This window comes from Ursus maritimus, unplaced genomic scaffold, assembly GCF_017311325.1.
Source record: "Ursus maritimus isolate PB19 unplaced genomic scaffold, ASM1731132v1 scaffold_24, whole genome shotgun sequence".
Lineage (NCBI taxonomy): Eukaryota > Metazoa > Chordata > Mammalia > Carnivora > Ursidae > Ursus > Ursus maritimus.
Window position 1 is genome coordinate 16,663,944 of NW_024424897.1, and position 18,787 is coordinate 16,682,730.

Sequence of the window (18,787 nt, forward strand, 5' to 3'; positions counted from 1 at the left end):
TAAAATGTAGCTAATGATTTCTGTGTAGTCCAGGGAAACTTGCTACCTTGTGTGAGACCACCTGCAAGTCTTTAGAAGGAGTTGTGATGTGTGATTGGCTATTCAGCCTCCTAGGTGGATGAAATTGCAGGAGAGAGCAAGTCATGTCCATCTGGGAATCAGGCGTCAACTATTCGTTTCAGGGACCATTGAAAACCATCAAGATGGTAGAAACGTTCAGGTTTTATAAGGTGTTCTCAGCACAGTTTCAGTAGCTTTAAACTCATAAGTTTGGTACCTAGGTAAGTGCTTAGGGCTCCGGCTCCAAGTGATGGATTTCATCATTGAAGAAGGAACAAGTTTACTTAATTACTTTGAAGGTTAGTGTGGTGGAGAAAGGGGAATCTTTTAACAAACTAATTGAACTCTTGGGTACTAGTGGTATATAGATATCTAAAAAGAGCCTCTTGAATCTTTGGGATAATGAGAGAGCTGGGTTTTACCAGACACTGAATCGTCAGTTTTGTTTGGCTTTTCACAGGTTCATCGGAACAGCACAATGCGCTCTGGCTGTGATGTGAACCCCTCCTGCGCACTGTGTGGTTCAGGCAGCACCATCACCACGCCTCCAGAAATTCACTATGAAGCCCCTCTGTTGGAACGCCTTTCCCAGTTGGACTCTTGTGTTCACCCAGTCTTAGCATTTCCAGATGGTAAGAAAGGCCACAGAATATAAAGTTTAAATGAGACTTAAAGGCTTAAAAGTGAAATAAAGTCAGCCAGGATCCTGGTACAATGCAGGTGCTATCAAGGTATCGATTTCAGTCAACATAGTCTCCTAGAATTTTGCAAATAGGGTGCAGCAGATCCACCAGACCAGAATGTGCCGCTGAAAGATTGCAACTTGCCAGGAGAGAGATTTCCGCCTAGCCTTTCAAGTGGCTCCTGACCCTGAGATAAAACCCTGCCTAACTTTGCTATCCATATGGTCCAAGTTTTCTACTATCCACTTTTACTAGAAGTCACATGACAGCAGGAATATTAGATCAAGCTCTTTCTTAGTCAAGGGAGTTCTGATGATAAGTCCTTGAGCAGTTACAGGATTTAGGTAGGCAAAAAAATTCAATCATTTGAACAGATAAAGGAGAGGGGATTATAGTGATCTAATGTTTAATCAACTGTCAAACAGAAGAGGGCATTCTCTAGGATAGGTGTCAGTTATGATTGTTTTTTATAAATAAAGTTTTATTGGAACACAGCCATGCCCATTTGTGTATATACTGTCATTGGCTGCTTTTCTTCTACGTGGCAGTAACATTGCATAGTTGGAACCGAGACTAAACAGACAGTGTGGCCTACAAAGCCCAAATTATTTATCATCTTTCCCTTTAAGAAAAAGTTTATAAACTTTTGGACCATATGGATAGCAAGCTAGGCAGGGTTTATTTTAGGATGGGTAAGGTAGAGCAGTAAATAAACTTTAGAACATAATGAGTGGAAAACACTAACACATCTTCCTGTGTACTTCAGATTCCGAGGGTCATTGGCTTTTACCTTCTCTTGCCATTTGGATTTTAGCTCATATAACTTAAGATTTTATTTGTATAGAATTTTATAGTTAGCAAAGCACCTTTCTTATACTTGTTTTATTTGCTTCTCTCAGTAATCTCGTAAGGTGTTAACTTCAGTTTGGTAGATCAAGAAAAGGCTTAGAAAAGTTGTGCTTTATCTCAGGCTAAATGGCTAATGAATTTTAGATGGCTCTAGAATTCAAACTTGGGTCATCTAATGCCTGTCCTTCATTTCAGTTTATAATATGCTTCTCCCCAGCCAGGTTATTAAGAGAAATCCGTTTTCTACCCATTTCTAGACTGACTGTGGGTGGAGCCGCCAGAAAAACTTAGGAACGTTTCTTGGGTTACTTTCAGGATCACAGTGTTGAATTGTATGGTCTCGTATTTGAATAAAGAAGCCTGAAGCCTGTAGTTATATTCTGATTCTGATAAGGCCTCTTCAGTATTCATCGAATATCAGCTTATAAACATGGTGATCGTTTCTTTGTCAATAGCGTTACCGTATACAGTTGTGAATTGTCTTCCCCATCCAATCACATATGCTCAAACTGTGCCTCACAGACTGGTGCCCTTACACTTCCCTACTCCTTCCCGTTTCAGGCAACTATAGGTAGCATTGAGGGAGAAAGGAAGGAAAGATGTGGAGACGCCTATCTCTGGTCTTTAACATCTTCACTTTCCCGCCTGCCTTTAAATACTTTTCTCTTCTCTCTCTCTCTCTCTCTCTCTCTCTCATAGCTCCTAACCATGATACTGGGGTTTGGACAAGAGAGTTGGTCGTTAAATCCCCTTACGACACTGTAAAGGAGAATATATATATTTTATTATTTCAAGTAGGATGTATGAACATATTTGCCTGTGGATAAATTGGACTTTCTGTGGGTTGACGTGGGGGACACAGTTACCATATCTAATATTGTTCCTGTTGGGATAGTTTTGCTTTGATCCAAAACAAATACCACATTCAGAATGTTTGTAAATTGTCAGATTTTCACAAAGATGTCCAACTCCAGAGGCACCATTATTCTATGTGAATAGCACCTCCTAAGTATTGAGAATTCCGCATGTATCACTGTGTAGAATAGTAACAGTGAAGACTAGCGGCCAGCATACTACTTTGTGGGTCAAGCGTACATGCGCCAGACCTAACCTCTGGGCCACCCTTTTACATCCTGTCCTCTAGAAGATGCTTAGAGATGGCAGGATTTTCAAGTAGTTTTACTAATGTTTCCTAACCAGTTTTTGTAGATAGGATGGGAACCAACTGCAACTCTTAATCCTAGAATTCTGTCTCCCATGTTGACCACACCTCAGCCATTCCTTTAAGTGTGACTAGAGATGATAGAATTTGAGGAGCTGGGTGCCTGGCAGCAAGGTGGAGGCATTAGGGTGTGATAACTCTTTAGTACTCCTAGAAGGAGAGCTCGTTTCCTTTTCAAGCCAGTTAATCTTTAGCTTGGAAATGTAGAGGACGTCTAAAACCGTGGTGGAAAGAATATTAACTTGAGTTTGAGCTTCATAAGAGCACCACCTGCTGGCGGTGAAGATCTCTGCTGTTTGAGAGAGCTTATTACCAAGTCTGGGGTCTGTGAGGCTACCGCAGTTTACCAGCAGGAGGAGGAAGTGAGAATTAGAAAACAACCCTAGAAAATTTGCTTGAGAAAATGGTGGAAAGTAATGAGCAAAACAGTCAAATGAATTCTGGAATGTCAGATCCCAGTGAGCCTGAAATCAAGGTCTTCTCATTTTGTCTGAGGAAATAGTAACTTAAAATGATGTTAGTTTCCTTCTATTTCCTATTTCCTGTTCTAACACTTCTGTTTTCCTGTTACTGACCTGGTCAAGCCTCTGCACCCTCTTCTCTGATAATGGCACATTAACAGCATGGCCTGTTTGGGTACGGAACGTGTGAAGTCTTCTGGCTGAATGGGTTCCTGTTGTGTTCTCTTCCATTTCATACCCTTTCATTGCTTACTTTCAGGTCCTGCATATCTGATCCAGTTCAGAGCTTTAGCGCTGCATGGATCTCAGCTGTTACTACTTACCACTTAGAGCACGAACTCAGACCAGCAATTCCTAAGAGAGCATTTTTGTTCGTTGACTGGGGGATTTAACTGACTTCCTGTTCCTTCTTACATGAGAGGAGTTAAACACCCAGCAAACTTCTAGCAAAGTATAGCAGCCTGAGTTCTTTCAGCAGTTTGTTATTATCCCTAACTGCTTATTCAGTGGGTTTATAGGAAAAATTGCTCTTGATTCTGCTTAATACCTCAACTCCAGGGCACAGGGAGGTATTCTCCAATTGTAGCAGCGTTTACTTCAGAGCGTTGGGGGGGGGCGGGAGGGGGGTTAGGTGTGGTGCTGGAGTCTGATGTAATGAGTTAAGTAAGAGTGGAGAGACTCAGCAGCCAATCTAGTCGAACGGTAACAAATAGTGTCCTCTCTTGGGCTTTGATTGATTGATAGTGGCTTTCTGGACTGAACTCCGGAATTTTTAAAGATGAATCTGAGGTCTTGGGGTGTATTATAGAGGAAAGAGTGTTATGATTTTTTAGTTTTTGTCTACAGCAGAGGAGGGGAGGGCTGGAGCATGTGTGCTGGGATATTACCTGCCCAGATCTAGGCCTGTCGCGTCATTTTACAGTGGTTTGTTCTTGTTTTCACCTTCTACTCAGTGATGGAATTAAGACCTAAATCCGGGCCTGCCTACTTCTGCTTTGGTGCTGTTTCCATCATAAATCAGGTTGCTTATATTCCTCCCTACCTCCTTTTTTCCTGGCTTAATTTTCAGGTTTGGGAGAGCAATGACTGGGGAAAGTGAAGGAAAAAAATAGAATCACTGGGCTTCTGTTGTCCCATTATATAGACTTCGCCAGTTCTTCTGTTGACAAGGGGTGTCCTGAGATACAGAGGAAGTGTTTTTCTGTTTCTGGGGCCTTTAGGCATTCCAGCTTAGCCCAGCTTTCAGAGTGCACCCAGATAATACTTTATTTCCTGCACACCTTTTTCCCTAACCATTTTGAATTACAGCAAAAAATATTTACCATTAATAACCTCAACTTAATTCTTGATTGTTTATTAATGGGTAATCCTTTTTTTAAACATGTGACCTCCTTTGGGAGGGAGGGGGGAATCAAACCATTTTATTTATTTATTTTTTAAGATTTTATTTATTTATTCGACAGAGATAGAGACAGCCAGCGAGAGAGGGAACACAAGCAGGGGGAGTGGGAGAGGAAGAAGCAGGCTCATAGCGGAGGAGCCTGATGTGGGGCTCGATCCCATAACGCCGGGATCACGCCCTGAGCCGAAGGCAGACGCCCAACCGCTGTGCCACCCAGGCGCCCCATCAAACCATTTTATTGAGGGGCTGGGGGGAGGATTGGAAGGGCTGGGAGCACAATGAGATCCAACATCCTTGGTCTGGTTGGTATCTGCCCAGCTTTGAGGTTGCTGAAAGCTGACGTTTATCTTTTAAAGGTTGTGGATAGGTGAATGTGTTTTTAAGTGTAGAAAAGAAAGAATGCGTATATAGAAATATTTCAGAAGACAGCACTGTCTTCACGTACTGTATCTCAATACTTGGACATACAGCAAATATTTATTATCTTTAAAACTTCAGTAGTTTTCCTAATTTGTCTGACTGCCATAAGGACCGGTGGTCTATTCTCAGAGCTGGAAAATAATGTCTGGCGCTGAGGCTGCTTGGCCCATTGGGGAAAAGCATCCCTGAGAACAGAACTATTTTACTCATTCAGCTCTTTATGTTCATTCCAGTCCTGAGAAGCCCAGTGTTCAAATTTGTTCTTGAAGTATCATGAGATCCATGGTATATACTATAGGAGAGAGTGTTTAAATGTTTTTACACCTATAGAACTTCCTTGAAAAATATCCGGTACTCTCCGCTTCTTTGCCAGTAATTTGAGAAATCTCACATTCTGTCTCAGAATTAAACCTTTCCATTCTCTGGACCAAAGAATAACCTCATGGTGTAGTGGCTGAGAGTGTGGGCTCTAGGGTTCTACAAACCTGTTTGAATGTTGATTGACTTATTAAACGGTGTAACCTCAAACAGTCAGTTCACCTCTCTGAACCTGCTTTGTCTTTTAAAAAGGAGCATCATAAAGCTTACATCAAAATGAAATACGTATTTTAAGTTAATTCTCAAGTATAAGACCTGTAAAATGAAAACTGCCAAACACTGCTGAGGGAAAATTAAAGAAAACCCAAAAAAGTAGATACACAGCATTCATGGATTGTGAGACTTGGTGTTGATGGCAGAACAGAAGGCACTTCTCCCCAGACTGACCTGTAGAGTCAGTGTAATACACAACAAGCTTTTTTATGTTTGAGTTTTTTGCAAAAGCTTAAAAAGAAGCAAACCACCTACAATTAAGGAAGAATCTACTTCCATTTTAACCGCAGCACTGAATGTTAGACTAGAGTGACAGTTTTTAAGGTCTGAGAGAAAAATGGTTTCAGTCTAGAAATATTTTTCTAAAGAAATTACTCAAGGACACATTCTGAGGAAAATTAAAAATGGAACTAAGAAAATGGAAAGATAAAAGCAATGGTAAACCAAAATGGTAAAAATTATAGTTTAAAAGATTTTTTGATATCAAATATTAACTAATCAGCAAAAAAGAAATCTCTAGGTGGGAGGTGAGGAACTAGGAAGGAAGCGGGGGGAGTGTAGTACTCAGTAGACAATAAGTATTTATTGAATGAATATATCTTGATTAACTGTGTTAATAGTTTTAGGTTTAAATGTTTGTCTCTAGAAGAATAGAAGCAGGGTGTTTATCAATCTTTCGAACCAGTTAAGTTTAACGAACTTTGTAGAATACGTGAACAAAGAAAACTCCATTGATCTACCAAAAGGTGTTTTTAGATGGGGGTTTGTTTAACTTGAAAATAAAGGCAAAAGTGACTTGCTTGTGAATAAAAGAATGACCTTCATTAAAGCTCGGATGACCCGGTTTTCCATACGACGGTGCTTGCGCTGCCGGGTCATCCTTCCACTGGGCACATAAAAGAAGGGTGCGATGTAGATCCTTGCCCACTGGAGAGCCCGGGTTACAGGTGACCCCTCTCCCTTCTTGAAAGAGGAGCCCAGAGGCCAGGCGTCTGGACTAACCTGAACTGTTTCGTGTTTCTTGCAGATGTTCCCACAAGCCTGCACTTCCAGAGCATGCTGAAATCGCAGTGGCAGAACAAGCCTTTTGACAAAATCAAACCTCCCAAAAAGTTTTCACTTAAGCACAGAGCACCCATGCCAGGCGGCCTGCCAGATCCCACTCGTAAAGACAGGCACAAGTTGGTCAACTCCTTCCTAACAACAGCCAGTAAGTTTCAGGGGACCCGGGAGTCCGTCCTGAAGTTATGTCTCTATTCCTTTTATATTCTCCAGTTACTGTTCTGCTGTGGCAGTATCTCGGGGTCGGGAGAGGCGATTGATACAAATTCAGCTCACAGTCTACTTCTCCTTGTCTTGGGTGTTCTCAGATGGACTTTGAAAGCTATTCCAGACACCATGCATCTCGGGGCAAGACCCAAAGTGCTGGATGAACAGCTAGCAGTGGCGTGGCATGGGTTCCGTCTGTGGACAGGCTGTCTTCTGTAGCCTGGTGTCAGATTTCTCTGGTTGAGGGCCCTCCAGGCTGCCTGGCCTCTCCTGGCCCTCGTGCTGTCTGCTAGGACCTTCAGTCCCAGAGGACACTGCTGCTGCCCTGGGTGTCTGTCATGGGCCTAGAGAGCACTCAAGAGCTCGGAACTCAAATAAGAAAAGATTGAGAGAAGACTTCACAGCTCCTTTTCTGTTCCCCTCTTCAGAGCTGTCCCATCACCAAACTCGGCCTGACAGGACCCACAGGCAGCACTTAGACGATGTGGGGGCCGTGCCTATGGTGGAGCGAGTGACAGCGCCAAAAGCAGAGCGCTTGCTCAACCCGCCGCCACCTGTGCATGACCCAAACCCCAGCAAAATGAGATTGCGAGACCATTCATCTGAGAGAAGTGAAGGTAGGGCCAGGCCCGGCGCCTCTGCCTGCGTTTGCATCTGCTCAGGGCTTTCTGGGGCAGCCTGGGCTTCTCTGAATTGCCCCCCGGCTTTGTCCTTCACTCTCTAGGAAGGCAGAGTAGAGGGACCCTACTGCTTCTAGATGCAGGTCACTTCTTGACTGCCGCAGCAACCTCTGCCCAGCCCCTACTCCTGTCAACCAGTTTGCTTCACCTTTTTATCCTCTAGGCTTAGAAGGCATTTTTGCTTTTCCTGTGTGTTGCTGGCATCTGTAGCTTGTGCTGGCAGTAGAGCCAGTGGAGGTAGCCACGCATTCCTCTCTCTCGTTGACTTCTGCAGTGCTGAAGCACCACACGGACATGAGCAGTGCGAGCTACTTGGCGGCTGCCCAGCACCCACCGCACAGCCCCTTGGTGCGACAGCTGTCCACCTCCTCGGACACCTCGGCACCTGCCAGCTCTAGCCCGCAGGTTACAGCCAGTGCGTCCGTAAGTACCTGCGTGGAGGAGGCTGCACTCAGCGCCTCAGGGGGCTCTGGAGGACAGTGTAGGGGCTGGGGTTTGAGGCCAGAGCATTGGGGGGGGGCTCGGCTCACCGTGATGTGTCATTTTTAAGTCGGGGGGGGGTGGTATTTGACCTTCTGTTTTCCCGGGTGGAAAGCTTGAGGCTGACGGAGGTCGGTGACTATTCAAGACCTGTAGGGCTGGGTCTCGCCCAGCACTCAGCAGTAGCATGGCTCTAACTAATCCTGTTGGTTCCAGAAGTTCACCTGAGAGGAGCGATAGAGGCCATCCAGATACTTAGGAACATTGAAGGCGTTCCATTTCCTTATCTTACTCCCTTGGTGAGAAAGTCGGAGCCCTGAGAACAGGCCCTGCTGGGAGAGGTCCTGGAAGGGAGGGGAGAAGGCAGGGCCTCGCTCTGTCCCCAAAAGCTGTTGGTATAGCCATTCCAGACACACGTTCCCGCTGGTTTCCTTCTCATATTTTAATTCCTCAGCGTGTGCCTCCTCAAACACAGATAGCTAGAGCTTCTTGGTGCCCACTGATGGGTCCTTTCTGTGGTAATTATGATAATAATGGTGATAGTGATAATAGTTTCTTGTGTCTCTTCTGCATGCTTTACCTGTGTTATCTCATTCAACCTGATTGATAATGCCCTTTGAGATGAGGTGATACTAAGGGTTCTTACTCTGTAGGTGGGGAAACTGAGGCTTTGCAAGGTTAAGTAAACTGCATAAAGGGAGGCGACTTGTGAGGGTCATGACTGCCATTCACACCCGGGCAATGTGACCACAGAGCCAGCTCTTCACCATGGCACGCGCTGCGAGTCCCTTTCAGAGTGGACTTGAAGAAACGTATAAGCTCACAAATGGGCTCACGTTGTTCTCTGTCTTTGCTCCTGAAAATCAGTCTTTTCCAAACGACGGCTTCATCCCCCCCTTCTTCATTCCCTCGCCCATAAATTTTGTCTAAATAGGTGTGTGGTATCTGTCACAAACTGGGTTATCCGTCGGAGGGTCTCAGACAGCCAAAGGATTTCAGTCTGAACTCTGAGATTCGACAGTTGGAGAGACTTCAGTGTTTTCTCACTTGCCAGCCCTCTTGTGTCTGGGAGGCCTGGAATTTGAAATTTTTTCTTACTAATTACGGAGTATAAATTTTGTATCTGCACTGACCCTTAAGTCTCTCATTGCCTGATGTTTTCAGAGAGTATGGATTTCTTTAATAGTAAGAAGAAGGATAGGCCAGATACTGAAAATGAGGAGAAACTTGGGGGTGGGGGGTGGGGATGTGTAGTAGTACTTCATAAAAGCTGGTGTGCACCTCAGAATCCCCTCAGTGGCTTTATAAAAAGAAAGAAATCCCTGAAGAATCTGATTTGATAGAGGAGGAGCCCCAGAACCTCTTGCTTCCTTTCTTCTCTTCTTTCCTTCTTGGCAAAGCATTCCTCATCTTGCTTTTGAGAAACCACTTTTCCATTCCCATCCCCCGTTCTGCCCCTCTGGCTCTAAACAGGAGAGAGTAGTTGAATTAAGACCAAATGAATGCCTGGTGGAGGTGGGGCTCAATCCTATTAACCCGTTTTTTTGGGTTTTTTTCATAGTAGAAAGCTTGATGACAAGACAAACTCCAAGGGTATTGTCCTCAGCCCACTCCCATCTCTTTCCCTCGAAGGTACTAACAGCAGACCCAGGAAGATTCAGGGAACACACACACCTGTTTCTGCCAGCTTCCGATTCATTCTTAACCACGATGTAGGGAGAGCTATCTTTTGAGGCTTCCCTAAGGTACACTTCCGGTAGTGGGAGGTGTCATTTCAGCAGAGATGGGGCAGTGGCAGGGGCTTTGGGGTATGAAGTCACTAAGCTTTAGCTGTAGAACTCAGCCAGGCATGATTTGCAAAATTCTCTTCAACCATTTTGGTTAACCAGTTACCCTAAATTTGTAAGGCAGTGGCCGTTCTGTTCTCATTTGATAGCGAAGGAAATGGAGGTGAAAAAGACGTTGTGGTGGGCTGAGGTGAGAGGCGACAGCAGCCAAAGTGCTGGCCCAGGAAGTGCTGCCTGTCAGCGTTCTCAGCATGTCCTGAAGTGATGGCGTGAACCAGTCCTGTATCGCCCTCCAGGAACAGAGAGTAGGGTGGTTAGTTGTAGGGAACAGCGTCTTCCTCATTGTGCCTCACCGACGCCGTCCCTCTGAGCTGACCGCACGTGGGGCTTGGCTTTGAATGCAGCCCCTTGCGCGTCTCCAGCTGTGCTGTTGCCGCGGCAGCATGTGTGTCATCCCACTGTTGCCCTCTGGCCCCCGTCCGCTCAGCTGCCAGTGTCTGTGTCAGGCTGGGCTGTTCGCTGTCTGGGCCCAAGCGGCTGGTGGACTTCTCCTGCATCAAACCAAGGCGTTCGGCTCCCTCCTGTATTCCTCCTCTGGCCTCCAAGCTGCCGTCGATGCTCACCTCCTCCTCTGACACTCGACCCTTGTTAGTCTTCTTTCCTAAGAGTTTGATCTTCTCAACCTGTAGAAGCAAATCTCCGTTCTCCAGGAGTCTGAGCTGTGTAGCCAGGTCCAGGTCCTCTTCTCTCTTTCCCTCCACTGAGCTCCACTGATAGAGCTAGAAAGCTCTCCCCTCTTCCCCAGCTATAATAGAGAGGAAATCCCATGGGCTGAGCAGATGGTGGGTACAGACTTAGCCGAAGAGTTCAAATCTACAAGGAGGAGGTGCTTTCATGACGTCCAAGGTTAGATGATCCGTTAAGTTGGGCCTGTCCTCCCAAGATCTTTTCAGGATAAGGGAACTCCCCTTTCTCACCTGAAGCGTGCCCACTGGGCTTAGTTAAGCATTTGTTTTAGGAGCCGCTAAGGGTCTGGATGATAGAGATAGCAAGGGAAAGCAGAAAGGATGACTCTAAAGGGGGGGGCTAGTTAAGGTGTATGTGGGGAGTCAGAACCCCCACGTGACTTGAGACCCCAGGGTGCTCACCCCAGCAAAATTCAGTAGAAGTCTTCTTCTGCATGAGCCCATGAAGGAAGAGACTCTGGAGCGGGAGGTCCTCCTCAGGGCCACCTTGTGGCTCTCCTGAGGACATCCTAGTGGGAGACTTCGTCCTCGGTGCGGGCGGCTGCTGTGCAGGGCCAGCCCCCGCCCGAGGCCTGGTGCTGCTGGCCGTCCTGTTTTATGTCTTAGGTGTGGGACTTGATGTTTACAGAATTGCACCTCCCTTTTAAATTCATCTTTGTCTTACAGCAGCCAGTAAGGAGGAGAAGGGGCGAGAGCTCATTTGACATTAACAACATTGTCATCCCAATGTCTGTTGCTGCAACAACTCGTGTGGAGAAACTACAATACAAGGAAATCCTTACTCCCAGGTAGAGGCCCTCGCTCATTGGCTCCTTGCCCTGTTCTTCCCGTTACTGCCCTTTCCCCCCTTTTGTCCCCGAGCTTTGGGTCCTAGCCTTAGGTTTTGTCTTCCCTTTAAGAGAAATTCTTCCCTGATAGGAGTGAAATTGTTTCTGTATATCGGTCTCTCATTCCACTAACAAGAGTACCAGCCAGACCTCAGGCCACATGCTGCCTGTACCCGTGTTTGTTTGATAACCCAGTATGTTTCCAAATAGTTTGTTGTCCGCATCAAAGCAGGATTTCACCTATGAATCTTTATTTCCAGCTTTTGTTGACAACTTAGGAAATTGGGCAGCCCCGTGCATGTGCTCTCACAGGGGAGCAGTCAGCTGCTGCCTCGCAGGGGTCCCCTGTAGACAGTTGGCCTGCGTTTGTCACAGTCGCCCAGCCGGCCCCCCTTTCTGGCCGGTGTGGGGCCTCTCGGACGCCTCCTGGGCTGCCGGGGCAGAGGGCAGGGTCGTCCACAGGCGCCCGGCTCTCGCTGTGGCACAGACGCGCTTGCCCTGCCCGGCCGCCGTGCTCTCTCACAATTGTCCCTTCTTGATTTTGCAGCTGGCGGGAGGTCGATCTTCGGTCTCTGAAGGGGAGTCCTGACGAGGAAAATGAGGAGGTAACAACAGCATGGTCATTGTCTCTCAGAAGGACACTCACGTGTGCGCGCGTGCACACACACACAGACACGCACACACACGCACATGTGGTTGGGTGCACACACCCCAAGTGCCTCAAGACCTGTGGGTGTCAAGTATAAGCGCGCTATATTGCTGTCCTGACGGGGAAGAGTCTAGTAAGGGCTGGAGCCAGGTCTAGAGTTGTCCTAGCCATACTTGGACTCAGCTTCCTGGAGGAGGGGGCCAGTGAAGCCTCTCTGTTGCAGGTCGAGGACCTATCTGATGCAGCCTTCGCCGCCCTTCATGCCAAATGTGAGGAGATGGAGCGGGCTCGGTGGCTGTGGACCACGAGTGTGCCACCCCAGCGGCGGGGCAGCAGGTGACGGGGCAGGCACAGGTCTCCCGGCCTGTGAAGGGCGGGCGGGCGGGGAGTCGGGCGCCGTGTCCACAGAGCTGCCGCTGCCCGTCGGTCGCTGTGTGTATCCATCCACTGGCGAGGGCCGAGAGCGCGGACGTTCCCTGCTGTTCATTGGAACTGATGAGGGGGTGAGGGTCACGTGGCTGGGCCTTTGCTGAGCGGTGGGGTCAGTGTCCAGTTGTGGCAAACTTGTGTGGTCTCCTGGGCTCCACATAGCGGCTGTCGGTGGCATTAGGTTCCAGTTGAGGGTTGTGGAACTTCGGAGGCCTCACCACAGTTGAACCCTGCTCGGAACAGGGGAGCGGGGGGTCGTGGTCCTGCTTGAAGGACCTGGCCTGCGCTGTCTCCGTTTATGGCTAACAGTGGCAGAAGCCCTCGGGAATCTCAGGTAGATTTAGGGCTCTTGTTTTTGCTCTTTTTCCCCTTGACGACAGTTTTCAGTCCAGACGAATTTCCCTTCCCTGTGAATTCACTGGGCACTGTGCCAGAGATTAGCCCCTGGCATTGTTCCGCCATGGCTTTTCTCTCGGGACGATAGGTACACCCAGTTGTCACAATTGTCGTATCGTGGGCCTCCCCCTGTACACGGCAGTGGGAGGAAACGAGGGGATTTATTTCCTGGGAAAGAGCTATTCGTGTCTGTCTACCTCAGCTTCTCTGGTTGGAATGTTCGTGCCTCCTCCCCAACCTCCCAAAATCAACCCACAAGTAGTTGCTCGTTCCCCGGGCACTCAGATTTGCACTCCTTGGTGTCCAGGTCTTACAGGTCATCAGATGGCCGGACAACTCCCCAGCTGGGCAGTGCCAACCCCTCCACCCCCCAGCCCGCCTCCCCTGATGTCAGCAGTAGCCACTCTTTGTCGGAGTTCTCCCACAGTCAGTCCCCAAGGAGCCCCATCAGCCCAGAACTGCACTCGGCGCCCCTCACCCCTGTGGCTCGGGACGCGCTACGGCACCTAGCCAGCGAAGACACCCGTTGTTCCACACCGGAGCTGGGGCTGGATGAACAGGTAAGGAGCTCGGCGTTGGGGTGGGGGACCGAATGGGGAAGGGACAGCACCCGCTGAAGGTGGGTCTGCATCTTGGGCCCTCCCCTCCCCATTTTAAAGGGGCTGCACTTAAAATTGGCCTTCTGAAGGGACTGTGGAACGGGTGCCCACCCCAAGGGGTCTTCCTGGACCACTCCAGGAACTCTCGAGGGACTGGTCTTGGACTCCAGTCCACACGTTTTGGGGCGGGGCCTTGGGGCGGCATGTAGGCTGGAACTGGCTCCTCACCGTGGCAGTTTGTCTCCCGCAGTCCGTCCAGCCGTGGGAACGGCGAACCTTCCCATTGGCGTACAGCCCCCAGGCGGAGTGTGAGGACCAGCTGGACGCGCAGGAACGGGCAGCCCGTTGCACTCGGCGCACCTCAGGCAGCAAGACTGGCCGAGAGGCAGAGGTGGCCCCCACCTCACCTCCCGTTGTCCCCCTCAAGAGTCGGCATTTGGCGACAACGGTCACAGCTCAGCGTCCAACTCACAGATGAGCGGGATACGAGAATCTAAACAGACTTACTAACTATTGGCATTAAAGCTTCAGAAATCTCTGCGTTTGATATTCAAACATCATATGCCGGAAATTTTCACAGTTTTTAGTGAATTTAAGGAATTTAGATTCTACTTTGGTATTTTTTTGTTTTGTTTTGATTTTTGTTTTGTTTTGGTTTTGGTTTCCATGTTTTGTTGTCACACACCTGAGCACTTCCTCCAGTTGGCAAACAGAAGTTCAGGATAAGACCCTGCTGGCCTGGTCCTGGCACGTCCTCTGCACTGTTGAATCACTGGATTTAGCGATGTTAGGTGGTCACCCCTCTCCTCGCACCTGTGGGCAGGGTGGGCCGGCCAAGCGGGCAGAGGGGGTGGAAAGCTCCAGCTCAGCATCGCCCACCTTCAGTTCGGGTTGGGGAGAACAGCACTTTCTGGGCTCCTCCCCTCCCATCGGTGGCTTGGCCCGCGCTGGCCCTCCTGGCTGGGTCCCCCTTGGCCATCTGTGCTAGAGCTCCGCCACTGGAGCCTCTTGGCCATAACTGCCACCTGTTCTCACTGAGCTCTCAGTCGACAGAATGGCTTCCCCTTGTCATCCAGATCTCGGAGACCTAGTTTGGGTTTCCTCTGCATTCGGTCATCTCTGTTTTGACTCCTTAACTGCAGTAACCTAGCTGCGGCTGCTCAGGTCCCCGTCCTGCCCCTTCGTGCCCTGTCGTCTGCTCCCCGACACCAGCCACACACCCGGATGCACCTGTCCTTCCACTCAGATGTTTTTACCACCTGTCCTCATCTGTGAAGGTAGGGTTAGGGCTACTTAACTTCATTCCCACTCGTCTGCAAACTAAGGTCAGGGACATGAGCAGCCATCTCCCCTGTATGACTCTGTTGTCACGGATACATTTAGCCCCGTTTCCTTCACATCCAGCTCCCTGTTGGTGTCAGTTAGGCCTTTCCTCTTCCATACTCCCCTTGCCTGTGGAACATTGTCTGGTCCTAGCTGTGGTTCCCATCGCTCCCTCACCACCCCCTTTGGCTAATCTTGTGCCTGTCTCATGTATGATCACATCACCAAAAGGGGGGGGGCAATAAGGACTTCTTTATTTTTATTTCTATTTTTTTTTTTTGTTGCTGTTTTGTAATCGTATAAAAATAGTAGACAAACTGCTTAATGGTTGGGGTTTTTTCACAATTTTCAACGTTAGTGATTTTTTTTGATTTCTGTTTGCAAGTTAAAGGATTTGTCATTGTTTTTCTTTAAAAAACAATAATGCATCATATCCCTATGCATAAAGTGCTTCTTCTATTTATAAGGTTGAAAATTCTGAATAACCCTTTTAGCATTGTTAAAAAAAAAAAAAAACAAAAACAAAAATGGAAAAAAAAAACCTTGTATTTTGTAAATATTTTCTTTTCCTGCTTTGAGCTGTGTATTGGCAGCGAAACATGTAGCTGTCTTTGTTCTATAGAAATGCTTTTCTTCAGAGAAGCTGATCTTTGTTAATGTCTTGATTCTGTTCGCAAAGCACAGACTAGTGCTTAAAAAAAAAAAGAAGGAAAAATTGAAAAAAAATAATAAAAAAAAAGTTACAGAATGTTGTGTCGCCAGGCCTTTCTTGACATTGGACCGGCTCTGCGTGGCAGGGGTGGCAACTTGGGACCCTGCCCTGCTGAGCAGTTCTCTGCGTGCCCGGACTGGCTCCGAACCTTGGGGAGTCTCCGTTTTGTCTCTGGGCACCTGGCAGGGTCACCTGATGGTCACTAGGGAGAGGATGTCTTCGTGGGAGGGAAGGGCCACCCGGAGCACAGGGCATCTCTGTAGGTAATCTTTTTGTTGGATGTAAGTAATTGATGGCCTCTTGATGTGCCTTTCTCCAGTGAGACCAGCAGTGTGACATTTTATATCTGAGTTGTTAAATTCTAAACGGAGATTTCACCTCTCACCGCTTTTTGTTGTGACCCCGGGGTTGGGGTCAATGAGGATATACACTTTGTAATATCGTTTTTCTGAGGTGGCTAAATGCTGGATCCTCTTTGTGTAAGACAAAGAAGTGGGCAGGCTTGATGTCTCTTGACTCTCCCTCCTTCCTTCTCGTGGCAAGTTGATGCAGCCAGGGCAGCCCCGCGCCATCCTGGCAGAGAACGCCGCAGGCGGAGGCGGCCTTTCTCTCCGGCCTCCCTGTTGCTTCTGCGGCTGCAGTGAGGATCTGCTCTGGGGGAGCTTCTGCTGCGGGGGCTCAAACACGTGCACGGGGGTGGGAGGGGGGAAATGAGTATTTTGCAACTTTGTATGAAGATCTAAGGGTTCCTTGTTAGGACCTTGACCTAATTACTAAATAATGAATACTTTGGGTTACGGTTTTCTATTTTTGTTTTCTTTGTGGCATTGCTGGGGGCTTACCTGGTGGTCCTGCCCTGCTGTAGCAGACCTCTTCCCCCATCTAAGTCAGGATCCAAAGGAGAGAGGAAGGTGGCTCTGTAAGCCCGGAAGAAATGTAAGCCATTCACTCAGCTGACAGCCCGGCCCAGGGACAGAAAACCATTTCCTCCACGGTGTCAGTGTGCTGGCGTGGGCCTGGCCGGCGCGGCGCAGCCTCGTGAGAGCAGTCCTGGGGGTGCTGGCCTTTGAGTTGGACCAGGATGGTTGGCCAGCACCAGAGTCAGAGAATCAACTCAGTGAACAGGTCTGAGAACTCTTGCCTCTCCAGGGCCCCAGAGAGAGCTGTTAAATTCTCGTGTGCAGGTGTCAGCAGCCTCGACGTTTCCCGTTCAGAGACACGTTCTCAGGTTGGGGAAGACTTGCACATCCTACATCCTGAATCATTTTCTTCTCCTTTGAATCCACGGACGGAGACCTTATTTAATCAGTAATAACTTTATTTCCAAATTCACTTTTACAGCAACAATCAGTGTAAATCATTTGTTAAACACACAGTACACCATAGGGACATTCACAGACAGGAAGCTAAGCTAAGATGGTTTCATGTCCCTCCCCCCACCCTCAAAATTACCGCAGAAATCATGGGACTTGCAGGTGCCAGAAACTGTCCTGCCCAACACTGCAAATTCACGGGGCGAAGTCCATTCGGAGGGGAGACTCTGGGCCAGTGCCCAGGGTAACCCTTTTCAAGGCTGAAGAGACACCAGAAGTCTCAAAGCCGCAGACCTGTGGATGCTCCACCCTCATCCCCACCTGTTGTCTTTACTTGGGGACAAAGTGAAGGAGGAGCTCTTGGCAGCTGCCAGGACAGGCTGCGTGTCCGGGGGACACGGAGGTGCCAGTGGCTTAGACGGAAGGATGCCAGGGTCTGTGGGAGGCAGGGCTGTGGGCCTGGGGGCCCTGTGAGAGGGCGGCTGGACCTCCAGGCTCCACGAGCCTTGCCGCCCGCACGGGGCTGGGAAGGATACGGGGCGAGCTGGCAGCCTGCTGCCCTCGGGAAACCTGTCCGCGGAGAGGCGAAACCCCAGGGACCTCTAGCAAACGCGGCTGATCTGAAGAAAAGGGTTACAAGACAGTTGGACTGCTGCCCTCCAAGACTTCCCCCTGCCCGTGGTAACTATCTTACAGGTTCCTCCCCCCTCCCCCCAGAAGCACGACAAACAAACAGGATACAGTCTCCGCATTGAAGTTAATTTAAATGGAACTACTGATAAGTGAGTGGAGGGCTCGAAGGGACCAGGCACACAGCATAGCCTGTCTGACCCACCCAGGGGACACTGACGGTGGAGGTGGGGGGGATGGGGGTGGCAGAGTGCCCAGCCCCAGGGGAGGGGGATTGTCCTCATTCAAGGTCACGAGCCAGCATCCCTTTGCAGTATCCCCCCAGCACTGAGCTGATCCCCCTAAACCATGATCTCTAGGCCGTCCCCCAGTAGTCCATCCCAGCAGGGAGAGTCCAGAGCCCTCGGAGCAAGGCCCTCAGAACAAGGTACCGAAGAGCAGGGCTCAGCAACCACAGAAAGCTGCAGCCAGAGTCCGTGGCAGTGAGGAGGGGCCGCGTGCCTAAGGGCTACCGACTCTGAACCGCGTTTCCCTTCTCTTCCTCAGGCTCCTTCTAAGAACAGCTGGGGCTCAAAGCGGCGGAGAGCCTCACAGTGGTCAGTTCTCGGCCCAGATGATTCCTTGCACGGAAACCCTGGCTGCAAACGAAGCCTCCAGCCCTGAAGAGGTGGCTCTGGACTCCCACCAGCCCCCAGGGTTGCCTGAGACTGGACCCAAACCAGAAACGGCAGGGTGGGGCCCGAGGTTGCTGAATTTCTTTAAAGCGGTTTTCTACAAAGGCGGTTCCCTTTTCCCCTGGCGGCAGACGACGCTCGTGCCAGGCCAGCGGGGCTCCGACCGAGGCCTTGGGCCGGGTGTCTCCTGACTTGTCACCCTTCTGCAGTTCAGGCAGCTCGGGCCCCTGGGCTCCTCCGGGGCTGGCAGTCCGTGGGGCCCCGGGCTGAGGAGGGGCTGCGGGCCTCTCCCCGGCTGGGACTGGTTTCTGAGACCCTCTCTCAGGGCTGCTGGGGGCTTCTGGCTGTGACCAGGTCTTCAGGTCTCAGGTCTTCCTGCTGCAAAGCAGGCCGGCCACGAGACACGCCGCTCTCCGCCCCGGCCTAGGGAAAGCTGCCGCTGCCGCCCGGTCCTGTGCTCCAGGCCTTCCTCGCAGCCGGGGGCTCGGACGTCACAATCTGCGTGCCATGACCGCCTTTCCAGTCGGGAGGCCCCAGCAGGATAGAGCCCCGCTGGCCCCCTGGAGCCGAGCCCCCGTGTGTGTG

The 18,787-nt window shown here is 49.4% G+C and overlaps 1 protein-coding gene across 2 annotated transcripts in view; it reads left to right on the forward strand.

Annotated features, from left to right (window-relative positions):
- Positions 1-15,621, forward strand: part of KANSL1 (KAT8 regulatory NSL complex subunit 1) — a 177,064-nt gene extending 161,443 nt beyond the window's left edge. For both annotated transcript variants that reach the window (XM_040640439.1, XM_008693573.2), the window contains 9 exons: positions 521-692; positions 6,716-6,898; positions 7,386-7,574; positions 7,912-8,060; positions 11,317-11,438; positions 12,025-12,082; positions 12,350-12,462; positions 13,259-13,511; positions 13,801-15,621. In XM_040640439.1, the coding sequence (XP_040496373.1) occupies positions 521-692; positions 6,716-6,898; positions 7,386-7,574; positions 7,912-8,060; positions 11,317-11,438; positions 12,025-12,082; positions 12,350-12,462; positions 13,259-13,511; positions 13,801-14,028 (1,467 nt within the window). In that variant the 3' untranslated portion in view covers positions 14,029-15,621. The remainder of the gene's footprint in view (positions 1-520; positions 693-6,715; positions 6,899-7,385; positions 7,575-7,911; positions 8,061-11,316; positions 11,439-12,024; positions 12,083-12,349; positions 12,463-13,258; positions 13,512-13,800) is intronic.
- The last annotated feature ends 3,166 nt before the right edge of the window (positions 15,622-18,787 follow it).